The sequence below is a fragment of the Haemaphysalis longicornis genome, unplaced genomic scaffold (genome assembly GCF_048455015.1).
Source record: "Haemaphysalis longicornis isolate Haplotype H1 unplaced genomic scaffold, Haemaphysalis longicornis Haplotype H1 scaffold_2, whole genome shotgun sequence".
Lineage (NCBI taxonomy): Eukaryota > Metazoa > Arthropoda > Arachnida > Ixodida > Ixodidae > Haemaphysalis > Haemaphysalis longicornis.
Genome location: NW_027526295.1, coordinates 207,428,826 through 207,454,365, shown reverse-complemented (window position 1 = coordinate 207,454,365; position 25,540 = coordinate 207,428,826). Strand labels below are relative to the sequence as shown.

General features: G+C 46.1%; 1 protein-coding gene across 1 annotated transcript in view; it reads right to left on the bottom strand.

Moving 5' to 3' along the window:
* LOC144169827 (lachesin-like) overlaps positions 1-23,883 on the bottom strand; it is a 111,651-nt gene extending 87,768 nt beyond the window's left edge. The window contains exons 1-2 of the mRNA XM_077699191.1: positions 23,320-23,883; positions 20,085-20,168 (exon numbers count right to left, since the gene is read on the bottom strand). Of these exons, the coding sequence (XP_077555317.1) occupies positions 20,085-20,168; positions 23,320-23,449 (214 nt within the window). The 5' untranslated portion in view covers positions 23,450-23,883. The remainder of the gene's footprint in view (positions 1-20,084; positions 20,169-23,319) is intronic.
* Between the last annotated feature and the right edge of the window lie 1,657 nt (positions 23,884-25,540).

The window sequence follows — 25,540 nt, the reverse complement described above, 5'->3', positions numbered from 1 at the left end:
TGCGAGTGGCGAAAAAGAACGGAATTGCGGTGAAAGCGATGAATTGGTGGTATACCTGCGCATCGAATCAAGCCGCAAGTTCGTGAGGGAGAGGTACGAGATGCTCACGCATTATTACAGGTCCGCCAATGAATCATTATTTAATTTTAGTCATTAAATTTGACCTTGTTTGAAATTTGTTTTCTTTTCTTTTCGTAATTGTAAGCTAGCGAACCGGCACTTTTTTTTCTAAGATTATTAGGCACACGTCTATTTATTGCTCACATCTACTGAGGGCAACTTGAAATCTGTTGTAAAAATTCCAGCAAAGGAGTAACTCCCTAAAGGAGGTCTTTGGTATAAGGCTGCCCTCAAGGATGTTATTAAGTGAAGGTATTTCTCCAGGTCATACCCATATAAGACGTCTCATTCCATCAATCTGAACCAAGGTCAAGCCAGCGCCTTGAGCGCTTCCGCAGTGAAAGCGTCTAAAGTCTCAATCGTTCCAAGGGAAAGGGTGTGGAGGGGGTATTGGGGGGAAAGAGTAAGGGCGTATGCTATCAGAATAAAATTGGCTCCTGCCTTTCCCCTAAATTATCTGTCATCTTTATGTTCTGTGCCGAAAAGCTTCGCTGGTTGTACAGGTGCCCCAAAACGTAAACGGAGCACGGGTTGGAGATTTTGAGGGTATTTCTCCGGCACATGCCTAGCCAGGCACCTCTGAGTGACTTTTCAAGAAAGTCATTCTAAAATAGAAATTATTGTAATTTCGCGCAGTCGTGCTCCGTTCAGTTTTTGGGGCACCTGTACACCATCGAAGAGTGCAATTGTTCCTAACTGTAAAGAATCGTCTGCACACCTGATTTATAAGGCGAACGAAAAATGTGGTTGATCCCTCTTTCATAGGAATCGGTAAAAAAACGTAAGAGAGATGTGCCTTTACAGGATCAGTTGAATGTTTATTCTGCATCGATATATGCACTTGTACATCAGTATTTATATTTCGTCGGAATGGCACCGTCGCACTCATCAACATTAGACACTGAATTGCACGCGCCGGAGCACTGCGTAAACCCGAATAAAACCACACGCTCTAACTATGCGAACGAAACCGAACGGGTTGCCGGCAAATCGTTTTGTGAACTCATGGTCCACTGCAGCGAAACAGGATGATTTGCGGGGTGGTCTTGTGGGTGTACTTGGCGAGCGACAACCTGCTGACGCATCGCTTTCGCAAATGTGCGACCACTGCGTCCCTGCTCCGTGGAGTGTACCGCAGACGGTTGCGTTGCGACGAGCTCAGCTGGCGCCAACTGTCGGCGCTCATCGTGATGCACTACTTCGCTTCACCTCACTCAGATGGCAGCACCACGAAATAGAGGCGGTTATAGGAAAATAAATGGCGCGTTCATACGGCAGTATGCGCTTCAGCTCGTAGCGGAGTCGGTAAAGCGCCTGGCACCTCCCGTTGCGGCGACGGAGAACCCGGCTCGAGTCCTGGCGCAGCCGCGTTTTCTGATGATGTCATTTCAGTGACCGATATGGCGTACGTCAGATATCTTGGTGGATCCCGGCATAAAACACTTCCGTGTTGAAAATTTACTGAATTAAGAAAAACCGTAATAGCCGGCAAGCACGTTTACTGGCTCGACATACCTGTACACTGGCTCGACATACCTGGCTCGACATACCTGTACATACCTGTACTCCCCCATTGTCTTGCCTCGCAAATGTAAGGAGTTCGAGGTTGCAACACGTTTCTTTACATATAATGATGCGCAAAGGGCTAAAAAGTATCGGTCCTGTTAAAATACCTTTTGATTCGTGCCTACTTATTATCGCGTTAAGGTAATCAAAGAGTAATATTTTCCCTACAAGAACGACAATACAAAAACTTATCAGTGTTGCAATACAGAAGCTGGTATGGCGAAAGGGTGACACGAACATAATTATATGTGGATGTGGGGAAACATTCGGGCAACTAGAATCTAAAGGCTGTACGCAAACAACTTGTGGATAACAAGACTATGCGTATGCTATAACTACGTTTTAATACGCCCTGAATGGGGAAATAATTCGAAAGAGCTATACCTCCGCAAATTCTACGGACCGGGTTTTGATTTTGCCGCTAACGGCCGGATCAACGTGATGGCAAAATAATGTTGCAGGGGGTTCATCCCCCGAGAGTTCAGCTTAACGTTCAACAGCTGCTGATATCTAAACAAACAAACAAAAAAGGATGAGCATGGCGACTATGAAACCGAACTTTTGCTTTAAAAATGTTACTTGTCTGTTTCTCGGGCAGGGTCATCTCGCATGCACAATCAGGGGTACGCTTACTTAAAAAAACAAAGAACCCTTCCAAGGTTTGGAACTCCGTGAGAAGTTGGCGACAAAAAAGGGCGTTGAAAACAAAATTTCTGTAGAAGCTCTTTGCCACTTCTCGGCAAATTTTAGGATTTCTGAGGGTTTTCAGGGAAGGGGGGGGGGGGGGGCGTTGGTGACTGTTGTAGTGCTGGGGGGTCGCTGCACCACTCGCGAAGAATGCATCTTATGAGGACAGCTAACATGAGAGGAAAAATGCCCGAAGAAAGAACTTTCAGTTATTAGGCAACGCTGAGTGGGAGAACGCCGAGAGAGCAAGAAAGACTAGGCGACGTCTCCGCTGCTAGGCAAGGCTCAGTCACCTTCGAGCCTCGTTCGGCTCTCTCTCCTCACTGCTGTGGGATGCGTGTGCGAAGTGTGAAAGCCGCGTCTGCAGCCGCGGTTACATGCCTACGATAGAGGCGCATTGCGGCAAGATGGCGCCGCGGCAAGAGAGTGCCGCGGCAAGAGAGTGCCGCGGCCGGCCTCGACTTCATTTCGGCACTCGGAGTCCGGCCGTTGGAGTGCGTCCAAATCTGCTGGCGCAGCGACGTCTCGCAGCCTTCCGAGGGAATCCTGCTGTTTACAAGACATCGATGCGGCAAAAACTGGCTTCGCTGCGCTTCTGTCGCAGGCACGTAAACGGTGTTTGTGTGCTTCTTGACAACTGCCAGGTGTCTAGCCGCGCCGATGTCGGAACTCCGAAGCTTGCTCTCAATGCGCAGAGTGCTATGACATCAATGAGAACCATTAACGGACCAGGTTCATCGGCAGTTGATCCTGTGGCAGAACGCCGTGCTAAAAGGACGGAGCAGTCGCGGAAACGCCGGTACCAGCTGCGTGGAACTACATGACCCGTCGTCGTAGGAAAGCGGGAAGCGGATAAGCACGCTAATGCCCTGCTTCGCCATGACTGCCACAACTTTACTCAACCATGCTAAACTGGTAGCAACCACTGGAATATCTTCAGCCAGCCCTACCATGGGATTTCCCGAGGGAATGGTTCCGAAACTGTGCGCTGCGTAAGGTGTTTGCTTGAGCCGTATGCATAACTATAACCACATATATAACAAGAGTCATAACCTTGCTAATTCCTCTTTACCTAATTCTCGGTGTAGTTCTCGATTTTTTCCCCCTCGGCCTTGTCATTTCCTATCACGGCAGCTCCGCCGTTATTTCTGCCCGCCCACATTAGGGCTATTCCTCGGGGAAAAACGGTAGATAAAGCAGCTCCCTGTGTCGACTCTGTAATTTTTTTAACCTCCTTGACTCTGTCCATTAGTCAACATTTACTAGATGTTCAGGTTGATAATGTCGCAGTAAGTGGCCTCGCTATGCTTTCCGGAATGACACGGAAAGGAATAAGGGGATTGTTGAGGAAATGCAAAAAGGAAATCCGGCAGTCTGCAACGCCAAGGGAAGCATTAGGCAATCGTTAGGCTCTTTTTACTACGAAGCAGTATTGGCCGCGAGGGCCACCACTGGAAAGGCTGACGCTGCGATTGTTTTGACGTCACTTGTAGGATCACAGTTCCTATCTTGCTGCGTAGTTGGCTTGCCGCGTGTAATACTTCGTCTAAGACGTTCTTTTTAAGCGTATTTTTGTGTTATTTTCGGCATTTAGAGTTAATTCTCAGTGCGTGAAGCGTAGTTTGGCCTCATGGGGACTTTATAACCGAATCAACTGTGGTTGACTGCCCGCAAACAACTTCAGAATAGTGGTGTATGCGGACGTATGCTACTGCACCCGGTGTAAGCCCAAATTGCGGCTCATTTCCTCTATCAATATGGTAGTGTACGACGATCGCCGAGCTAAATTCCTAGGTTTCACTTGTAGTTCGCAATAAATGATAAAGAAAGAAATCATGAGGCGTTTACTGCACGCAGAAACGCCCCGCACACACGTCCGCCATGCCTGCCCGCACGGCCCACGAAACGGCTTGAACCGAAGCAGGTAGCGGCGGCAGCAACACCTTGTCGCCGCTTTTTAAAACCACACTGATCGCGGAAAAGTTCCAGATTCGCGAAAGTGGATAATAGTGTAGTGAAAAATTGTGCTAGGTATTGTCATCAGCGGTTGTTTTCAAAGCGATGCTTAAATGTCTGCCGCGATGTACGCCGACCAGCCGTGGAGGTCGGTCCGGCACCGGTGGGTGGTCTAATCACAGGCGGTGCGGCGAGCGGCCGAAGGATGGCGATACCTGCGGGCAAGAATCGGCAAAGGCTGTGGCAGGGACCTTGATCATCGATCGCTTAAATGGCAATCACCACGGATGCAAAGTTCCACATTCCAAAAAGGGGGTAACAGTGTGGTCAAATGATCTGTTATGAACTCCCATTCGCTACTGTAGCGATCGTCATCATCATCATCTTCAACCTATTTACGCCCACTGCGGGGCAAATGCCTCTCCCATTATTCTCCAATTATCCCGGTCCTGTGCCAACTGTGACCAATTTATCCCCGCAAACTTCTTGATCTCATCTGCCCATCTAACTTTCTGCCGCCCCCTGCAACGCTTGCCTTCTCTAGTTATCCACTCTGTTACCCTTAACGACCAACGGTTATCTTGCCTTCACATTACATGTCCTGCCCACGTCCATTTCTTCTTCTTAATTTCTACTAATATGTCCTTAACACGCGTTTGTTCCCTGACCCACTCCGCTCTCTTCTTGTCCCTTAATGTTACACCTATTTATTTCCGCTCCATTGCCCGCTGAGTCGTTCTCACTTTAAGTTGAACCCTCTTAGTTAGCCTCCAAGTTTCTGCCCCGTAGGTGAGTACCGGTAAGATGCAGCTGTCATACAATTTCTTCTTCAGGGACAATGGTAGGCTGCTATTCATTATCTGAGAATGTCTGCGGTATGCACTCCACCCCATTCTGATCCTTCTAATTATCTCTGCCTCATGGTTGGGATCCGGGGTCACAACTTGGTCTAAGTAGATATTTCGCTAACCACTTCCACTACCTCGCCCCATATCTCAAACTGCTGTGTTGTCCCGAGGTTATTGATCATTACTTTGGTTTTCTGCATATTAATATTCAGGCCCACGGTTATACTCTGTTTGTCCAGTGCGGATAGCATGCTTTGCAATTAGTCCCCCGAGTTAGTTAACAAGGCAACGTCATCAGCAAATCGGAGGTTACTGAGGTATTCTCCATTAACCCTTACTCCCACCTGTTCCCAATCCAACGTTCTGGATACTTCTTCTAAACATGCTGTGAATAACATTGGAGAGCTTGTGTCTCCTTGTCCGACGCCCTTACTTATAGGTATTTCACTGCTCTCCTTATAAAGGATGATGGTAGCTGTGGACCCATTGTAGATATCCTCTAGTAATATTGCATAATGCTCATCTACCCTCTGGTTCCGTAATGCCTGAATGAGTGCGGAGGTTTCGACCGAGTCAAATGCTTTCTCATAATCTATGAAGGCTATATTTAGGGGTTCAGTATACTCAGCGCACTTCTCTATCACCCGATTGATTGTGTGGATATGGTCCATTGTTGATCATCCTTTACGGAACCCTGCTTGTTCTTTAGGTTGACTGAAATCTAAGGTCGCAGAAATTCTGTTAGCGATTACCTTTGTTACCTTATAGACGACTGACAGTAAGCTGATCGGCCTGTAATTTTTCAAGCCCATCATGGCACCTTTCTTACGGATTAGGATGATGTTCGCGTTCTTCCAAGATTCCGGTACACTTGCGGTTATTAGGCATTGCGTATATAGGTTTGCCAGTTTTTCAGGTACAATTTCTGCACCATCCTTCAAGAGGTCTGCTGTTATCTGATCCTCACCAGGTGCTTTGCCCCATTTCATTTCTTTCAAAGCCTTCCTTACTTCTTCGGTCGTTACTGGTGGGATGTCTATCTCCTCTGAACTACTTTCTCGTTCGGTATTATCGATAGCGGCGATCGATAGCGGCGATCGATAGCGGCGATCAAATATCTGCCGCGACGCTAAGCCTTAAGTTCCCAACATCCGACTCTGACCATCCGAATCCGCCCGCGAGCTGTTGGAGAAGAAAAGTAAAATCGACAGTTGGGCTAGTTGGTGTCGATACATAGTTAAGCATATCGCTTGAAACAGGACGACAGCAGAGAAGATTTGGATTCCAATAACTTCTTGGGCTCCTAACGCTTGGTTTCCCTATTTTAAAAGTCATCATTACTTTTACCCCGTTACCCCATTACGTCGTCGAAACATGACGACGTGTTTCGCCTCTAAACAGCGTCGGCTCCTCTGAGCAGTCGTGAGTTCTCAAACTTGATGGCAGGCTCACTGTAAATAGACAAAGACAAAGACATAAATAGACAAATAGACAAAGGCAGGCTCACTGTAAATAGACAAAAGCCGACGTTGCAATTATAAGTTCCCACGGTGAGGCCCTAATGAAAAGTAAGCATGGGCATGCCTAAACCTGCTCGAAGGCGTTGAAAATTCGCGTTCATACATTTCATTCACTGCGGGCAAGATGTTGCGAAAAGTGAACATACCATCCGTACAGAGTACGGCAGTGGTCGTTAATCCAACCAGGTCATATCAAAGCTATAAAAAAACATTGGAGGGGAAATGGGCACTACTTTGGCCAAACTGCTGATCGTACCAGCACTTTTAAGCATGTGCGGCAAAGCAATCCGCTCACCATTCTCCTTCAGTCATTCATTTGCACGCAAAGCATGCAGTACGGCGGTGAGGTAACGCTGAGTGTGGTCTCCGCGATCGGCTACCGGCGGCGCGCCGTTGCGCCGGCCGTCCCAATCGCCCGGAGAGAGCGCGCTGAAAAGGGGGCGTGGCCGCGTTTTTCGCCGCACCGCGGCGCGCGCAGCCTAAGCGCACGTAGCCTCTGCGCCCGCCCGCTTTCCCTGTCGCGGGCGGGCGCAGAGGACGAAAACTCGGCCTTCGCAGCTTGTGTGCGACGTTTAATCTAAAAAAGTTACCGCTCATCAATGCAGGAGAAACGTCGAAGTAGTTACTGGTCCCATTCGGGTAGTTACTGGTGCCTTTGAATTTTCGACGTAGGCTATGCCCGGGGTGACGCATAAGTGAATTCGTTGCACAGCAGTGTTATTTTTTGTGGTCACGCATGGTTTCAAAACAAAACTTTTTCCGGTTTTATTTATGAAAATCTCGTACATGTTGTCGGAACGCATATTCCGTGCGTTCTGAGCAAGAACCAAATTATGGGAATTCAACCGACTGGCATCCAACCATAAGTAAACACAAAAATACCACCTATATCGTTTCCTTTTTTTTCTTTAAACCGGTGGTCTATGACAGATAAAGTAGATGACATGGCAACATTACTTGAAACGTTTGGAAACCCTTTTACCCCGATACTATTAACAGAGATACTGTCCAAATCTCTTATTGCACTCGGCGTAGGAGGGAGGCTATATGCATGGATTGCGAACTATCTCGACGGACGGCAACTTTTCATGTGCACAGAAGAAGGCCCCACACCATGCTACGACGTAAATAAAGGCGTCCCTCAAGGAGCTGTCTTAAGCCCGCTGCTGTTTAATCCTACGCTTATTCACCTTAAACGCGTTCTTCCCCGGGGTGTCAAAGTCACACTCTACGTGGATGATATCTGTGTTTGGAGTGCTTCAAGATCGCGTCGGATCACACAGCAGAAGCTGCAGAAGGCTCTTTCAAGAATAGCGGCATACCTATCGCCGAGAGGACTCCATCTTTCCTCCGAAAAAAGTGTCGCAATGGCGTTCACCCGCAAGAGAATGGATTGATACCCTCTAATCCTCAGTGGCCGGCCTCTGCATTACGTACGCACCCAAAGATACCTTGGCATTGTCATAGACAGAAACTTCTCCGGGTCCCCAGAAGTAAAAAGATTACGCACGCGAATTTTAGCAGCATCCCAAATTATCGGATATCTTTGTGGCACTCGCTGGGGCAGTGATTATCGCTCTGCGGTGCTCCTCTTCAAGGCATATGTTGATGGTATCTTGCGCTATAGCCTTCCCGTCCTGCAGACACTGTCCCCGACAAGCAGAAAACAGCTGGAAGCGGCAAGAAACAACTGTCTGAGGAAGTGCCTTGGCCTCCCTGCAGGCTCGTCATGTTGTGGGACTCTTGCAGAAGCTGGCTGCCTGCCCATGGATGTGTTACGGCTTCAAGAGACGCTACGAAATTACTTGAGGTACAGACTACATGCCACAACCCATTTCCTGGCTCGCAGTACGGATCAAGACGCTTCCAGCTTTGGACGAACGATAAGGGCAATTGATGCTTCCGTGCCAAATCAAGCACCGCACACCATGCCACTGGGTTTTCAGCCATGGACTTTGTCACCTGTTACCATAAAACATTCTATACCTGGAATTGATTCAAAAAAGCGCATATCCCAAACTGTCCTACTTCAGGTTACACTTGCCCATATTCACAAATTTTACTCCGCAACGACCCATATTTTTACAGATGGATCGGCAACATCTGAGCGCAGTTCTTCAGGAGTTTTTATTCCCTCAGCTAACAAATCACTGTCATGCTGGCTTGAGCGAGCGACTTCGTCCACGCTAGCTGAACTTTATGAAATTAAAGAAGCCATCCGGTACATACTTCCTCAGCCACCGACACACTGGACCATATTCACAGACTCGAAAGCCGCCCTACAAAGCCTCCGACGTGCTAGCTGCTTCAGCATCCACGACCACATCCAGCGCGAAGTAAAATACCTGCACCATCTCGCTTACGCTGCTGGCCATCGCGTAACCCTTCAGTGGCTCCCTGGACACTGTGGTGTCCTAGGAAATCAGAGAGCAGATGAGGCTGCACGCAGGGGCCTAGAAATGAAAAACAAAAGAAAGATTTTCTTTACAAAAAATGATGCCTCAACTATGACCAAGGCCCTAGCTCTAGCAGAAAGAAACCGCTTATGGACCCTTCCGGAACATCATCATGATTTTCTGTACTCAATTGATCCACAGATAAGACTGAGGCTACCGGAACGACTACCTCGCCGGCGGGAAACACTGTTTCATAGGCTGCGACTTAATGTGGCGTTTACTAATGCCTACTTACATCGCATAGGCCAAAGTACAAGCTCACATTGCGACAACTGTGGTGCCCCCGAAACCGTCGAGCATGTCCTGCTAGAGTCCTCCGCCTACACTGACGCAAGGAGTCGGTTAGAGCAAAGGATCCCACGTCTTCACCCTGGACCAATTACGCTGAGCCTGCTACTTGGACCATGGCATTCTCCGTCATCTCAACGGAAAGTCCTGGAGGCGTTATTTGGGTATCTTGAAGATATTGGCGTCACCGAGACTTTATAGCCCCCCTTAAGCGGTCAGTCTATGCTACGCCACATGTCCCTTTATATGACCCTCTCTTTTTTTTCTCTCTTTCACCTACTACTCTTCTTTTTACTACTCATCTGTCTTCACCCCGTTCCCCTTCCTGCAGAGTAGCATGTCGACGTACGCATGTTGGCAAACCTCTCTGCCTTTCCTTCTTTAATAAAGAGTTTCTCTCTCTCTCTATACTGTCCAAATGGCTATCGGTATTTCTTCCGCAATCTGCAGGGTAAACTTGCTGGTGCCGTTTATTGGCATGCATGCTTGCATATACAAACGCACAGAGAGACTTCCAGTCTACCATAAATGGAGGTGGTCTAAGTAATGTCATAACAATCTTTACCCGAGTTACGGTTGGTAGTTCTCCACTTGATGTGTTTATTCACTAATATCCCGAATATTTGACGAATTTCAACTGCTCAGCGCCGCCTCCGATGTTCATACTATCGTGTGCCATTTCGAAACGTTAATTAAAAGCTGCATCGAACGTTTTATCCCTCTGAAAACTAAGAAAAAGAACTCTAAGCTTCCGTGGATGAACCATGAGATCTTGCAGCTCTCGCGCCGTGTGCGCAGGCTCAGGCGAGCGAAGCGCGCAGATAACATTGGGACCATTGAGTGATTCATGCAGGCTAAAGAAGAGTTACGCTGAAAATCAAACTCGGCAAAGGACTTCTTTTATCAACACCAGCTGACCGGTCTTCTGAAAAACAACCCGCGCAGGTTTTGGTCGTCAATATCAACCCAGGACCCATCCTCCAGTTCTATCCTAGTTGGCAGCGAAAGCACCAATGACCCAGTTTCAATCTCGAACGCCTTCAACGCCTTTTTCCACTCTGTATTTTCACTCGATAACAATGTTTATCCCCCTTTTCCTCACGCTGACCGAGGCATCCCGATAACCGACATCGACGTCAGCGTTGAAGGTGTTTTAAACCTTGTCTTGAATCTCGATCCCAAAAAATGTGCAGGGCCAGATGATATACCGAACCTTTTTCTCATCCGTTACTCAAAGTGGACGTCTAAGTATCTCACAGTAATTTTCCGAAAATCACTCAGTTCTAGAATAGTACCATCCTCTTGGAAATTGGATGAAGTTCTCCCGTTCTATAAATCTGGTGATAAGCAGAGCATCGGTAATTAAAGACCTATTTTGCTAACCTCCTATTCATGCAGACTCCTAGAACATATAGTATACAAACACAATATGGGTTATCTTGAAAGCAATAAACTCTTATCTAACGGTTTCGACCACGGTTTCAGCTCACTAACCCAATTAGCCGAATTTTGTCATGATATATGCCATAGTTTAGACACGGGTACCCAGGTTGATGCCATATTCAGCGACTTTTCCAAAGCGTTTAACATGGTATCTCATCCCAAACTGTTGCTAAAATTAAATGCTATTCTTAAAAATCCGCAACTGGTTGCTTGGATTACTAGCTTCCTTACGCCACGCACACAGTTTGTATCTTTAAACAAAGTATCCTCGTCCATAGTTCCGGTTTCATCAGGGGTTCCACAGGGGTCAGTGCTTGGTCCTCTGCTTTTTCTCCTCTACATTAACGATTTGCCCATGCACATTAAATCCAAGATTCGACTTTACGCGAATGATTCTGTATTATATTCGAAGATTTCCTCGTTTAAAGATCATCTAGATTTGCAAGAATCATTTTCGCATTTATGGGCATGGTCCAAGACATGGCAAATGAAAATTAACTTTCATAAACTGTGATAATGAGGTTTACAAATAGCATATCTCCCCCTGTTTTCAGCTACACATTTAACGCACAATCACTTGATACCGTCGATGAATATAAATTTCTCGGAGTTACGTTTACACCAAATTTATCTTGGTCAAAGCATATCAATTCTATCACAAACAAGGCACTGAGAAAAACTGGCTACCTTCGCCGCACGCTGGTTGAAGCACCCAGGGAAACAAAGCTGATTGCTTACAAGACACTAATACGCCCCATGCTCGAATATGCTTCGCCAGTTTGGAATTCGTGTAAGCAATGCGAAGTAAACCAGATTGAATATGTACAAAAGAAAGCTGTTCGCATTATCTGTCATCGGTTTGATTCTGAATTTTCACCCTCTAATGCACTTCGTTTCTTGGGGCTAACACCTCTAGCTGTACGTCCCGATACCGAATCATCGGAGTTTCTTCATCGTGCTATTAATTCGCACTGTCGTCTTTCTGATAATCATTACATCATCCTCGCTGAACCATCAACCATGCGTAGTTACCACTCCCTCAATGTTACCCTCAAAGAATGGTGTGTTATTATATAAGTGTTTCCCTCGATGTTTCCCTCAAAGAATGGTGTGTTATTATATAAGGGGTACTTTTGCCGGAACGCTTGTGCCTACTATTCTACACCCCAAGCTGGAGGTTAGCAACAATGTTAGTATTTGGTGGAAAACTCGTTAGATTCTTATTTGGTTAATTTTACAATATTTCAAAAATAAGTTGGTGGAAGAGCTTGGAAAATTTTCTGAACGGGCCTATGAAAACGTCGCCTGCGTAGGGAACCGTTGCAGCGACGACCGTCAGCTAAAGTGTAAAAAAACATGTTGCTTAGAGAGTTGGTTCATACTGGAAGAACAAAGAAAACACGGCGTTAAACAGTCGTGGGCGAAGAGAAGATAGGACGTATACAGGCACCCGTATCTCTCGGCATTGGTGGTTCACTTCAAACCGTGAAGTTAAAATTTTAAATTTATGTAGGAAAGCAAGTGAAGAAAAACACGCGTCCATAGTGGGGATCAAAGCAACATTTTCCGAATAGATTTCGGATGCCTCTTTGGCTTCCTTGCGTTGCAGACCTTCCTTTATGCATTTCCTCAATGATCCCCTCATTCTTTACCATATTATCCTGCAAAGCATAGCGATGCCCTCGGTTTTCGCAGCCTTGGTGCCGACGGGTAGCGTAAGAGGGTTTCTTGTCAGGCGACTACTCATGACAGAATTTTGACCGTCTAGACATGGTCCGGAAGTTAAAAAGAAGGTCCGCTTCACCCTGTGTCGTCCGAGTGGCGCTGGCCGCCACCCTCAAGCGTCAGATACAGTTGTGCTTACTATAAATACCCCAGAAAGTGACGGAGAACACAGTACCCGAGATAGCCGAAATGGTAAGGCATCCCGGATCTCATCAGAAGGAGTGGATTCGGTCCCCATTCTCGACGCGTGGGTTCTGTCACTTTGTTTCTAACATAAATTTAAAAATTTAACATCACTAATCGTTTTAAAAGGAGCCCAAGTACTTCCCTATGCCACCCTTGGGGTTGTAGACTGGCGGCCTTCCTTCCTGTCTTTGTTTCTGTATATATATATATATATATATATATATATATATATATATATATATATATATATGCCGCAGTGGAATATATATATATTCCTCGGACATGTGTGTTGATGATGCGTGCTATTCAGAGGAGGTACTTCAGTTTGCAAGAGACGTCAGGTAGGAAGTTATGAAACAAACCTCCTGCCCAGCTTCAAAGACTGTAACAGGTCACTGAAAAGGAAAGAAAAAACTTTTAACTACAGTAATATATGAAACGATATTGTTAAAACGATAGATTTAAGCTTGAAACACGAAATAAACAAGAACGATACTGCTTACGTTAAATAAAAAAGTAATCCGTTCATATGCATTGTTGCCTGTGTCATATATCAAATACATTAAGTTATTCAGCACAGGCCGCCTCACAAAGCAGGATTTGATATTGCACTTACTACGTTGAAGTGCGATTTCAATTCGATATCTTAATACCCCGCTCGCAAACCGTGAAGCAAAACGAATGTTACTATAAGACTGTAATAATGAGTGGGATACAAGGGTAATCAACATTTCCGAAATGTAAAGTCAAAAGCTTGTTGCTCCAACCTTTGCTTCCGAACTTTAATATTCTGGCGACTCGCACAATTCAATAGCGCCAGAAAGAGGAACGGTGAACGGAAAACTAGACGTACAAATGGCATGTCAGTTCGTTGAGCCATACGGCACAAAATCGATTGCACATGACAGCTAGCGAAATGAAATTATTGACAGGCTCCTCCGGCTTCCCCTCCAAGCTCCTCTTTTACCTTCCTTTTCGTCTAAAACAAGAACGCGTTGCTCTACAATCAAAACTCAATTCTATTCTGACATCCGGCTCTTCCTCGGCCATCCTTACCTTTCCATTTTTTCGCTTCCTCACAGACTGCCGTTATTTTGCTTAGGCATGGATTTTTCTTCCAGTTTGTTTGTCCGGTTTTTCTTTTCAACTCTTGACGTTTGAAAACTATAATTATATCACGCGAAAAGGCGCCTGCTCTCTACATACCACACTGGTGCCTTTGTATTTTAAGATACACATTCGGTTTTTAGCCGACGTGGCTTTTTTGTGCTTCTCGATATAGGCAGCATGGATGAGCAAGAACAGTCAGAGAACTTTACAGCGCTTTATGAGGCTGCCATGTCTTAAAAAAGATATTACTTTGCGCAAAGGTTTGTACTGGGCAGCTGGTAATCGTACGCTCCAGGAGCATTATGACTGTCACGATTCTGAGGCAAAGGCAACCACAGGGCCAGCGCTGTTACTATGGCAACGAGGGGAATACTCGCTACTATAGTAAGAATGGCGGGAGGGTGGGGGGGGGGGAGAAGGGGGTATTCATGCTATGCTAATACAAAGTGAGTAATTAGCAAAACCCCACCTAAAGTATATAGAAAGTATCGTAAGTAAAGTATTAACTGTTCTAAAAGAAATCGCTCGGTCTCTCTCATGCCTCACAATCATCATGTGTGCACAGGATTAAAGGAATTATCGAGAGGGGTCTCGGCGGCTCACCCCTTGTCTACATGAACTGTCAAAACCAACTCCACCCGCAAAACAAGTCCAACAGAAAAAAAAAAAAAAAAAACCAATGATGCTCAGTAGATTAGAGCTAGATTTCGCTCCGCTAGCACAGTTGAAACCGACGTAAAGAAGTCAAAACCACCCGACGTAAGAAAAATTCTCAACCAAAACGGACCTTAACACGGAAGAAATCACGATAATGGCAAAACATTTTTAAAAAAGCTAGGCGAAACCGACTTAAACGGAACTAAACCACTAAAATGTACAAAAAACAAGACCAGAAAAGGATTTAAAGGGAGGAAAGCAACCCGAAACTTCGCTTATAGTGCATGAAGGTGTTATACATAGATAAAGCGCGTGATAAAAAGAAATGTGTTTCAAGTAAAACAATCAATTAAAAGAAAAAAATTAGAAACGGCCGTAGAATCTGCACCCGGTGCGATAGGTTGTTACCCAGAAACGGAATGTCTACACCACAAGGCCATCTTGTCGGTGCTTGTTTATACATAACTTAAAAAGCCCGTAAATATATGTTAAAATGTGACCCAATATTATGCAACGTGTCATTTATTCCTACGAGATATTGAATATGAATGTGCGCGAAATATCCGCGCGTGCGCATGCGCGACAGAAACGTCGTTCGTATACGCTATCGCATGAGCCTCGTACAATCAGTTGCGATGGCTCCTAAGAGGGCAACAACCGAAAATTACTGGTAGTAACTTAAGGGATACGGACCTAACACTTGTAAGGTGAGATTCCACGATGTGGATGTAGGCCAGTGAATTCGTGCTCGCAACGAGTAATAAGTGAACATAAAGGTTATCCTGATAAAACGTAAAATCATCGTAGTAATAACGTAACCTTATCACCATGTTGATGTCGTCAAAGCGCTTCCATGAGCACCCTACAGTCGTCAAAATATCTCAAAATTATCGTCTTCCGATGCTTTGACGGCCTCCTGAAAAAGGCTGTGTTAAAACAAGCGCTGTAAATACACTTTTACAGCGAAGCTTTGTATGGCCACCCCGGCAAATTTGAGGCGTCCGTGTGCGTACACCGTTGCGTCGACAAAGAGAAAGATAAAGCGTCTAATCCACTGTTCATTAGGGGGATATGGGGGATACGGGGGAAGAGAAAGGGCGAGTGCAATGACAAAGTGCACGCATTCACCCCGCGCCTCCGTCTAAAAAAAAAAAAAAATTCCCCGCCTTTCCCCGAGGGGAAGAATGTGAAAGTGCGAATGCACGAGTTGAATTTGCGCGGTTCGGTAATGTTCGCGAAAGAGAGATCACACACACACACACACACACAACTACAAAGAAAGAAAGATGCATTTATTCACAGACACCTATTTGTGTTGTCGTTGTACTTGATTGCTAGAGCGGATCTCAGCTTTGAAATTTCGTGTCAGTACTCCTTTAAGCGGGTGCATTAGCCCTTCTCACGCCCGATTCCTGGCCAATCCCCCACGTGGGTATGTGCCATGTCAGCGGCCAGGCAGCGCGCGCCCATCTCCACCCGTTGCTAAGGAAGACGAGGAGCGCGCGCACCCGCAGCTGTTGCTATGCGGACTACGGCGGCGGACGATTCAGGCTCGCTTAAGAAGTGCATTCGCACTTAATAAAAAAAGGATATCGCTCGACAATTTTCGGCTTGACTTCACACTGGGTTTGTTCACTGCCCAATTTACTGAGCTTTTGCGCCGGCGGCGCCATGCAGGGTCTGTGTATTGCCTGTTGGGCAATTGTAGATGCGGTAGTGGCTGCTGCGGGCTAGGCTCATCGACGGACCCACGATCTGCCTTATGCGGCTTCCAGCCGCCAGCTGGAAGCCGCATAAGGCAGATCGTGGCATTTCGTCATTTCAGAACAGCACATAACAGCTCCGCCGGTCCTCCTTCTTGTCAGAGAGGAAGGGCCGATTAACTTTTTCCTAGTTCACTATTAGCTCGCCAGTACCGCTCTCGCACATTCCACGTGACACAAAATTATGGCTCAGTACCTTAACATTTATGAAATATCGGCGCAAGATAAAGCGCATAAGCCGTCATATGCGAGCATTCCTTGCGCTAACAAGTGATGACAGCTCCGTGCGATGCATCTCCAGCAGTCGCTTTAACCGAATAGCTGTCACTGATTGAAAACGCAAAATTTTTAGCGAGCTGTTTTCTGAGGCTAGGTAGGAGTTCAACGCGTATCGAGCGAGCAGTTTCAATTTACCTTCAATTTAAATCGCGGTTAGTGATTTAAGCAGGTTACACAATTAAGTAATTTCGGGTAGACTGTAAATTGCAGTCTCTTATTTCTAATTCCTCATAAACTGTGGTGCCGCAGGTTCAACAGCAACCGTTTCCAAGTGGGATAAGTGAGCATCTCGTGTGTCCCTAAACATCGGCAGTTGATTTTATCTTGTAGTGGCTGATACATCAGATACATCAGATTTTTCCTTAGATGGTAAAGATTCACTCACGCGAAAAAGGGAAACTGTGCAGTATCCTTACTTCTCGTCAGAAGCTCACTCAGCAACATTGACTCACCGAACGCAGTGAGACCACCGAATCTCGAAGGCTTCGAAACCTAGTGAGCGCATAGGCACGAGATCCGCAATTCGTGTGTGCTAAACACCTCGGCAGATACCTTACGCAATACGGGGCGGGCTGTGGGAAAAGTTCCTGATTAGTTCAGCCCGGAGAGGCGTTTAAGGGTGCACACAAGAAAGGAATAAAGAAGACAAAAAAAAGTGGGAAGAGGGCAGCGAGCAAAAGTAGAAGTGCCTTCAAGTGGCCGCCCATGTGATCAATCAAAACCCAAGAGGATCAATAATCTCGAAAACTTTGTGAGATTGCTTAATTATTTAGCTTTGAAGAATTGGCGCTGCCTTCAAAACTTTTTCCCTGATTTGTTATTGTTTTTTTTTTTCTAGTGACATGCTGCGAGAGTATTTTTTTTTTGCCAATAGCGTTTTGGTCATCCGAAATGGAACGGCATTAGCGGTCGACTAGAGGCTGGTCCTAGATACTTATATCGTCGAGGGGTGGCAAAAGATGAAATTGCACTGGCTTGACCACTTGATGACGATGAATAGTTGGCAAGGTGTATAGGACCAACCGTAAAGTTGTGCAGCTGTTGATACGTTTACTTTACTTTTATTTTCCTCCATATGACTGGTGTAAAAATGGGAAGCGCAGAGAAGTACTGAGGCCCAGTCAGTGGTGTTAAATAAACGCAGCTGCGGAATTGGCTTATCGGTATGTTTAGACTATATTCAGACTACCAACGCAAAAAAAAAACAAAAAACAAAAAAAAAAAAATACGGCGTGTCACGCAGTTCGGTTGGCTGAGACGTGAAATGACGTCATTCTTTAAAGTTATTACGACCACCTGTCCCAGTATCTCGACGACAGCAGCAGTGACTGAAGGAGCAACAGAGAACATTAGATTTTCAATAATAATTACACGCTTACCTCGAATGCACACCACTAGGGGAGTTTTTGTTTCAGCATTGAGCTTTTTAGCTTATCCCTGTTATATCCACTAGCATTGCAGCTACCACAGTTCTATATTGAAAGAGGGACATTGCACTAAGCGGCGAATTCAAACTTGCTAGATTCCTCCATCACCTGAAGTTTTAGTACCTGAAGTTTTAGTTGCTGAAGTTTTAGTAGCTGAAGTTTTGCTAGCATTCCTGTCAAGTCTTTTTCGTGTATCTGGCATGCACCTGGACTTGGTTGCGAATATCAAGTGGTTGACCAGAAGTTCTTTTAAAATTTAAACGATCGAAATTCATAGACCGGATTCGGGATTTTAGTCAGAAATTATTATTGGTTATTAGGGCCGTGGGTCGCACCCAATATTAATCGCGTGGAGGCGCGGAAAGTTTTCATCTATCGCAAACTTCATCTAGTTGGGGCTGCAATTCTGACGGCACCGTTTAACGCAGCCGCACAGTCGCGGCGGCGCCGGCCATTCGTCCGACAAGTCCCGGCCGCATGGAAATTCATGAGCAATGAATGCTGTGACATCTCCCAAGGCAGGCTGCTTTATGGGGTCGTCGTTTTCTTCTACGTGGGAAGATACCACGTCTACGTCTGCTCCTTTTCGACTATCGCGAGGCACGAAGCTGAATAGCTCTTGAAGTTCTTTTCCTGTTACTCTTCTTATAATGTTCAGGGCGTAAACCAATAGGACAAAAATAATGGGTATGTCTGAACACACTGTTTATTCCTTCTAGTACTATCGAATTAGATCAAAAACATTCGTGATCAGCGAACAACACCCTAGGGTAGTGGTAACAGGGACACACCATTTCCCTATCAAACAAGATTTCCCGGCGCGGCACACGCCGCAAAGAGCAAGTCCTAAGGCTCAGGACAGGCCAAAAGGACGATAATAGTTTGTGCTAATATTGTCTGCGCATACAAAGCAAGAACATATGCTTCTCTGTTGCGCCTCGCACCTCCGATACGCACCCACAAGGGCCCAGATGGTAAAATTGTATTGTATGCAACGAACGAAATAAACTTTCTTTCTTCTTCTGCTTCTTCTACTTAAACGAGTGAAAAGAAGAACGGCCGCCTGCGGTGGCTCAGTGGCTAAGGCGCTCTGGTATGGTGAGCTCAAGTACGCGCGTCCGTTCCTGGCCGCGGTAGCCGCTTTTCAGATAGAGGCGAAAACCGAAAATGCCCATGCGTCGAGATTTCGGCGCATGTTAAAGATCCCCGGATGGTAAAAAAAAAAAAATCCCTGGCCATCTCTACTAGCGCGAGACCTGCGGAAGAGCGATGCATGCAGTGTGTAAGTGTAATCTTGGCGCCTTGGTGTTTTGGCCACGGAGATGAAACCATTGGGGCGTAGAGGTATACAGCTCTGCTATAAGTCTCCTGTCCTTGAAGCACGAAGCGTTCTAGCGCGAGGCGTTTAAAAGGTGTGTCCCGGTGTGCTTATTTAGTGCGCGTTGTTCTCACGGCGACGAAAAGTTCTAGCGCAAGGCATTGAAAAACGAGTGTCCCGGTGTTTTAGCATCGTGACTACACAATACTACGACGACATGAGACGACGACGACATGACGACATGAGACACTGACAGGGCGAGCCCCTAAGGGGTTTCGCCCCTAAAAAATCCGCAGCCCTTTGTTGCGGCGGGCTTCGCCACGTTAAATCACTCAATTTTTAAACGCAGACTGATTTTCTGGCTTTATTCGGCTTGCGGAATGCGGTACGCGGACTGATAGTATCAGTAAGGCCACCAGCTACGAATCCTGTGCAAGCATGGCTCTTTTAAGAGGCCTAAAACTCAACTTGGAGGGGGGCTCACAGGCCCAAACGACGACAAGCAATTATTTAGATGTTTTCGCCAAACGCATATTCTATTAACCATTTCAATGGTTCTGAGTGTACTGTGCACAACAGAGGGGTTACCCTTCCGACACTCTTGTGCATAAGCCAGGTATGTGGCTGCTGCGTCTAGTCTTACGCGATAGCGTGAAGTAACAAACTTTGTTTCCCAAATGAACGGTGCAACTTCTGTCCGTGCTTCGTTTTCAAGCTCAGTTTGGGCGTGCTCACCCTTGGAGGTGCTGTAGAGCGATGCCAGGTAGCTGTTTTCTCTCGCGAAGACCCGGCCAAAGTGGTGCGGGGCGCTCTTGTTGCCTGTGGGCACCAGACGGGCCGGCAGGGGGTAGGGAGGACACACAAAAAAGAACGTTATCCTTGAGGAATGGTAAGTGGCTAATATTGTAGAATACGTTATAAAAAACACGCTATTATAAAAGACGTTACAAGACAATAAGTTACAGGTCGGCACATTCTTCATCAAGTTGAAGAAAGTTATGCTTTTCAGATGCCACAAACTGTGCGCATCAATGGAGGGCATATTCTGAGCATCCTTGAAGGTACCGCCCTCCATTATATCACCGGGTCTGAAATGCTGCCTGCTCCGGTTACAACATTACCGTATACCACGGGAGGCTGTACTAGTGAGGTGCAGCCACACTAGGTGAGGCTCCCTGCGGCACAAACAGCATTTTTTGATCAGACAAGGATTTGGCAACCCTGGTTGAGTACATTTGCCACAAAACTCCCAAATAAATTTTGAAACCACACATCACTCGATAAACGTGTCTGAAAAATCTTTGGGAGAGAGGCCTTCGTCCTGCAGTGGATGCAATCAGGTTGATATAGATTTAAATGTTAGTGATGGTGGAGATGATGATGATAATCAAGCGGAGGAGGAGGAGGAGGAGGAGGAGGAGGAGGAGGAGGATGCAAAGATCTGTTGCTCTTTTCAAGAGGCGCTATGCCCGCAGGGTTCTTCGTTAACGGATAAAACCCGATATCGTCAAATGTTTCCTACCCACTGAACTGCATTTATAAGACTCAAGTTTTTTCTAACTTGTCCCCCCTGAAATATCGGAGCAATAAGAATGCTTAGGCTCCCGAAATGGGCTATATGTTCAAAGAAAACCCGTCCAGCAAAGTAAACATGCACTGGGAGACACGGTTTGGTAGTAGTTATTAAACAGCAAGAAAATATGTCCGCAGTTTGGAATTATTTGGTCATTACGAAGTTTTTTTTTTTTTGCTTCTCCGTTGGCCGACAAAAACTTTCCTAGGTGCGAGCTGAAACTACCTGTGCCTGACAAGAATTGCGGCAAGATTAACACCAATATAGCACGAAACTTACCAGTAACCAACGCGCCAGCCTACACCGAATTCCACACTGTCGCTGTTCACAATTACAGGTAGAAGTGGTTCCTAGTCCCAACATGGCGTCTATGACCTGTCCTAAAAGCCGGTATTTTAAAGTTCGGCAACTCTATTTTCGTGGTTTTATTCTTGGTGAGCTGTACACTACCTTCATCAGAACTTTCTCGGTATTAAAACGTGTCCTGGTTACTGATTCATTTTTTTTCTTCTTTATAAAATAAACCGCGATTTCTGAAAAGACGCCTTTTGAGAACTCCATTTCTTCCCAGTTAGTACTTTTGGAGAGAGTGCCAGCTCTCGAGCACACTTTTAAACAAAATATTGTCACGGAGCGTGATTGAACAATTCCCCAAGGCGCCATGGCCCACCATCGATAATGACGAGGACGGTGAAGGGGTGGCGAGATGCGTCCTGAACAGGCTTGATCATGGCTGCCCTGTAAATATTGTAAATATATCGTCCATCATCCTGAACCATCGATCATCTCATTTGCTCTGTCGCCACGTAAGGACATAAAACTTGGAAACAAAAGACACAATCTGCACTTCATTAAACAAATGTTTTTATTAAATCATGACAGAGCTGCGCAATCAGTTGTTCTTGTGAGAACTAGAATCAGCGCCAGATCTCCGTAAACAATAAAAACAATTGATTTGAGTTTTCTACAAAATCTACTATTCATGTGCCATAAACAATTTTGATTTTGATTGCATTGGATGAAAAGAAAAGGTGCAAATTAAAAGATGTACGTCGTAAGTGGCAGAGATAAAAAAAGAAAACCCAAAGCAAAACCAAAGTTTGTTATACGTGTAACTAGTGACTGACCTCCCAAAAAATCTAGAAATTGGAGTTATAAGCAAACAAACCATAAATTCCAAGCGAAATACATTCCTCCTAATTTTGTATTATACTTTCTCGGCGGGAGGGAGGGACTCTTCATCGCCCTACCACGGCCGCTCGATGGGAACTAGGTCCCAGTTCCCATCGAGTGGCCGTGCTTCTACTATACCAACTGCCTTCAACTGTACGCAACAACAGACGATGTCCGAACAACAGACGCTGCCAAACCCTCACCGTGATAGAACTGTGCACAGCGAATCTCATTAACCAGAACGGGCCATTAACATTGGCTGTAAAGCATGGACAACCGGAAAAAGATAGCTAGGGAAATATATAAACACAAGATAAAATCATATCTGTCCTCTTGTTTAGTTCGTCCTTTATGCACACTGCTTTTATTCGTTAAAGCATTCGTTATTTGTACCTTCTTTACTATCCCAGTTTTACGCGCCGTCCTGTATGGATTGTTTACAAAGCATCAAACCGGCCTCATCTTACAGTGTACACTAGCAGGTCACCAGCATCCTTAACGAGCGCAACGTGTTGTTATGTTCTCCTTTCACCAACGTATCGTGAGGCTGATAAGGGTGTTGCCACAAAATTAAATGCGGGCGCAACGAGAAATTAGCACGCCATGAAAGTCAATGTTTCTGTTTCTCAATGGAAACATTACTATTCTGTTATAAAGTGATTGGGTCTGGCTCCATCGCTAGTCGTAATCACTGTTTTTCATTCGTTCCGCTTTTCTCTTCATCTCCGGCCTCACTAATTTTGGCCGTCGCTCGGCCTAGGCTCAGGTTGAAAGAAATGAACTTGTTAACGAAGTAAGTAACAGCACAACTTGATAACCGTGTTATGGAAACTGCTGGCCTGTAAAATTGAAACCTTTGTCGCTTTAAGCAAACACAATACAATAGAGAAGACTTGAAGAATTAGTGGAGACCCTAATTACGCGTTAATTAGGTATGCTTCGATTCATGCTTTCGAGAATGTCATTTAATACTATCGATTACACAGTGCCACTCTTCGCCTTCCCACATAGACTTTCTTGGACAGCTTTTATGATGAATACTTACTGACTAATCTAACACGTAACTTATGCAACTTATATCAGATAAACTAAGTGCAGCCAGTCGACGGACCATGCGTAACACAGCTAGTTTTTTTTTCTGATTTCGGGTCCAACCAGTGTTTCATGTTCGGTTATAGAATTAAAAAGGAACTCGGAAAGGTGCAAGGGAAGCGGTGATCTTACCTGCACCCGTGTACGCCGCACTGGCGAGTCCTACGTCCGCAAAGTATCGCGCGTTCCACCACAAGCACCACCAGAGCCCCAGTGATGTTGTCCAAGAAACAGGTGACGTCATGGTCATGCCACCGAACATGTCGCGTCTTTTTGTGTGTTTTGTTTCACCTTCGTTTACCTCAGCACATCTACACCCACGCACGCACACACATAGAGACCAAATCTTGCAATTAGTCCAGAGGAACGTTATCAGGACAGGACCGGGTGTGTCAGTCAGCAAGCGAATTCGAAGCGACAAAGCGAGTCACAGCCGGCAGTCACGTGGCGAGCAACAGTGATGTGACAGGCGGCCGGCCAGCGCGTCCCGCGGAGGGCGCCGGTGTCGCATGCCGCCAGCTGCTTCGGAGTCGCAGAATCAAAACTCCGGGAGAGAAGACCGGAGCGTCGGGGCGAGCCGGGCGCCCGACCGCGTGCCGAACGAGTACGCCTCTCCTCTGCGTGTGCGCGGTGCCGCCGCGCTGCTTCGCCGAGACTCCCACGAGCTTTACTGTTGACAGGCTCGGCGGGTCCTCGTGGAAGCGGAGCGTGGTCCGGACCGGGTGTGGGGGGGGACATCCGCGGCCGCTATGCGCATGCGCGGCCATGGAGACGCGCGCCGCGCCGCCGCTGTTGGTTCGAAGGAAAGAGCGCGGATGAGGATTCCAAAGGGGTGTTGCTCTTGAGCTTCTCTCACGAGTGTCGACTCTCTTTGGGACGGTTGCCGGCAGCGCGGCGTTTGCCCGCTCGGCGTCACATGTTGGCATCGGGCAGGGGAGTGAGAAAAGCTGGGTGTACATTTGGTACGACCGATATTCCTTTCTTACATTTCTTTCTTCGTTTTGCCGTGTAATTGTCCGAGTTTAGAGTGTTCAGTCGTGAGACTGTCTCGCATACGAAGCACGGTTTTGTTTAGGTTAGTTTTCAAGTCTAGGAACGTTGCGTGTGTCGTTCCCACGAGAAACAGTGCCCACCACAACGACCACATCTCTTTAAATTACGTGATCTCTGGAAAGAGGAGCGACCGGAGCTGTTTTGGGATTTAACCTGTGTCTTGGGCATGGAAAGGAAGCACGCAGCCTGGCGACCATTCACAGTTTAAAGGGACACCGCAGCACTTTTTTGAACTTGTTTTGAAATCCTAAATGCTTGCAGAACGTAGTCCCCCAACGCACCCAGTACTTAGATGTGGGGGTCACAAAGTACCTCAGCCAAAAACTACTGGTCTATGCCCATCAGATACCTTAGAAACTCGCTCAAAAGATTTTTTTCTTATTCCCTGTGTTGGCGTTCTTCGACCGCTCTAATTACGTCATTAAGGCCATGCAGTGGCTTTTGACCGGTATTTCATCAGTTGGAGCAAAGAACGCATTTATTAGACACTTTAAAAATAAAGTCAAAAACAAAACAGAAACGGAAGGCGTATCTGCGACTAGCAAATCACGCAGGGCCGCTCCGTGCTGGCGACAACTATAGCTTTCTCAGTGCTCCCAGACGAGGAGAAAAGAGTGGCAGCGTTTATTGAAAGTGTTTCAGGGCCCTTTTAAAAGCGGTTCTTACAGTGCTGAAAAAGTTGTTTGCACTGCAAGATGCATCACAAAGCGTGTGAAGCCATACGGGCTGTCCTGTACTGAACCGCTACAATGTGAAAAAATCTACAGCTCTGACCACAGCATGGCCCCATCATAGGTGTATATACCATCAGCTGTACTAAGCCACAGTTCAAACTTGTGCTCGTCAATGCGGAACACATCATGCCTAAAAACTCGAAAATTGCGGGTGCCTGTATTGAGGGCCCCGTAGTTTGCTTCTTGTCCTGGTGATCCACAAGCCTCTCTTTTCCGAACGTATACCTTCACAACTTCAACTTGTCATTGCGCTTTTTATAACCCTGATCATAAGAAAAGATGTCGTCGGTGTGTAGCCTACAACGGGCCTCATATCCGACCTGTTATGTGATTAAAATAATTGTAGTAAAATTTTAAGGCCCAGCCCTCAGCCTTGGAGGGTTCGTGTGTTACACCAAAATCAAAATGATCGCTTTTTAGTAAGCGACGAGTGGTGCAGTGAAAATTTTCAGAGCCGACTCAAGAAATATACTCTGTTATACGAGTGAACGCAAAAAAAAAAATGGGAATATATATCTCACGCAGAGTTAATTAAAACATCTATTATCAATCGGTACAAACATTGT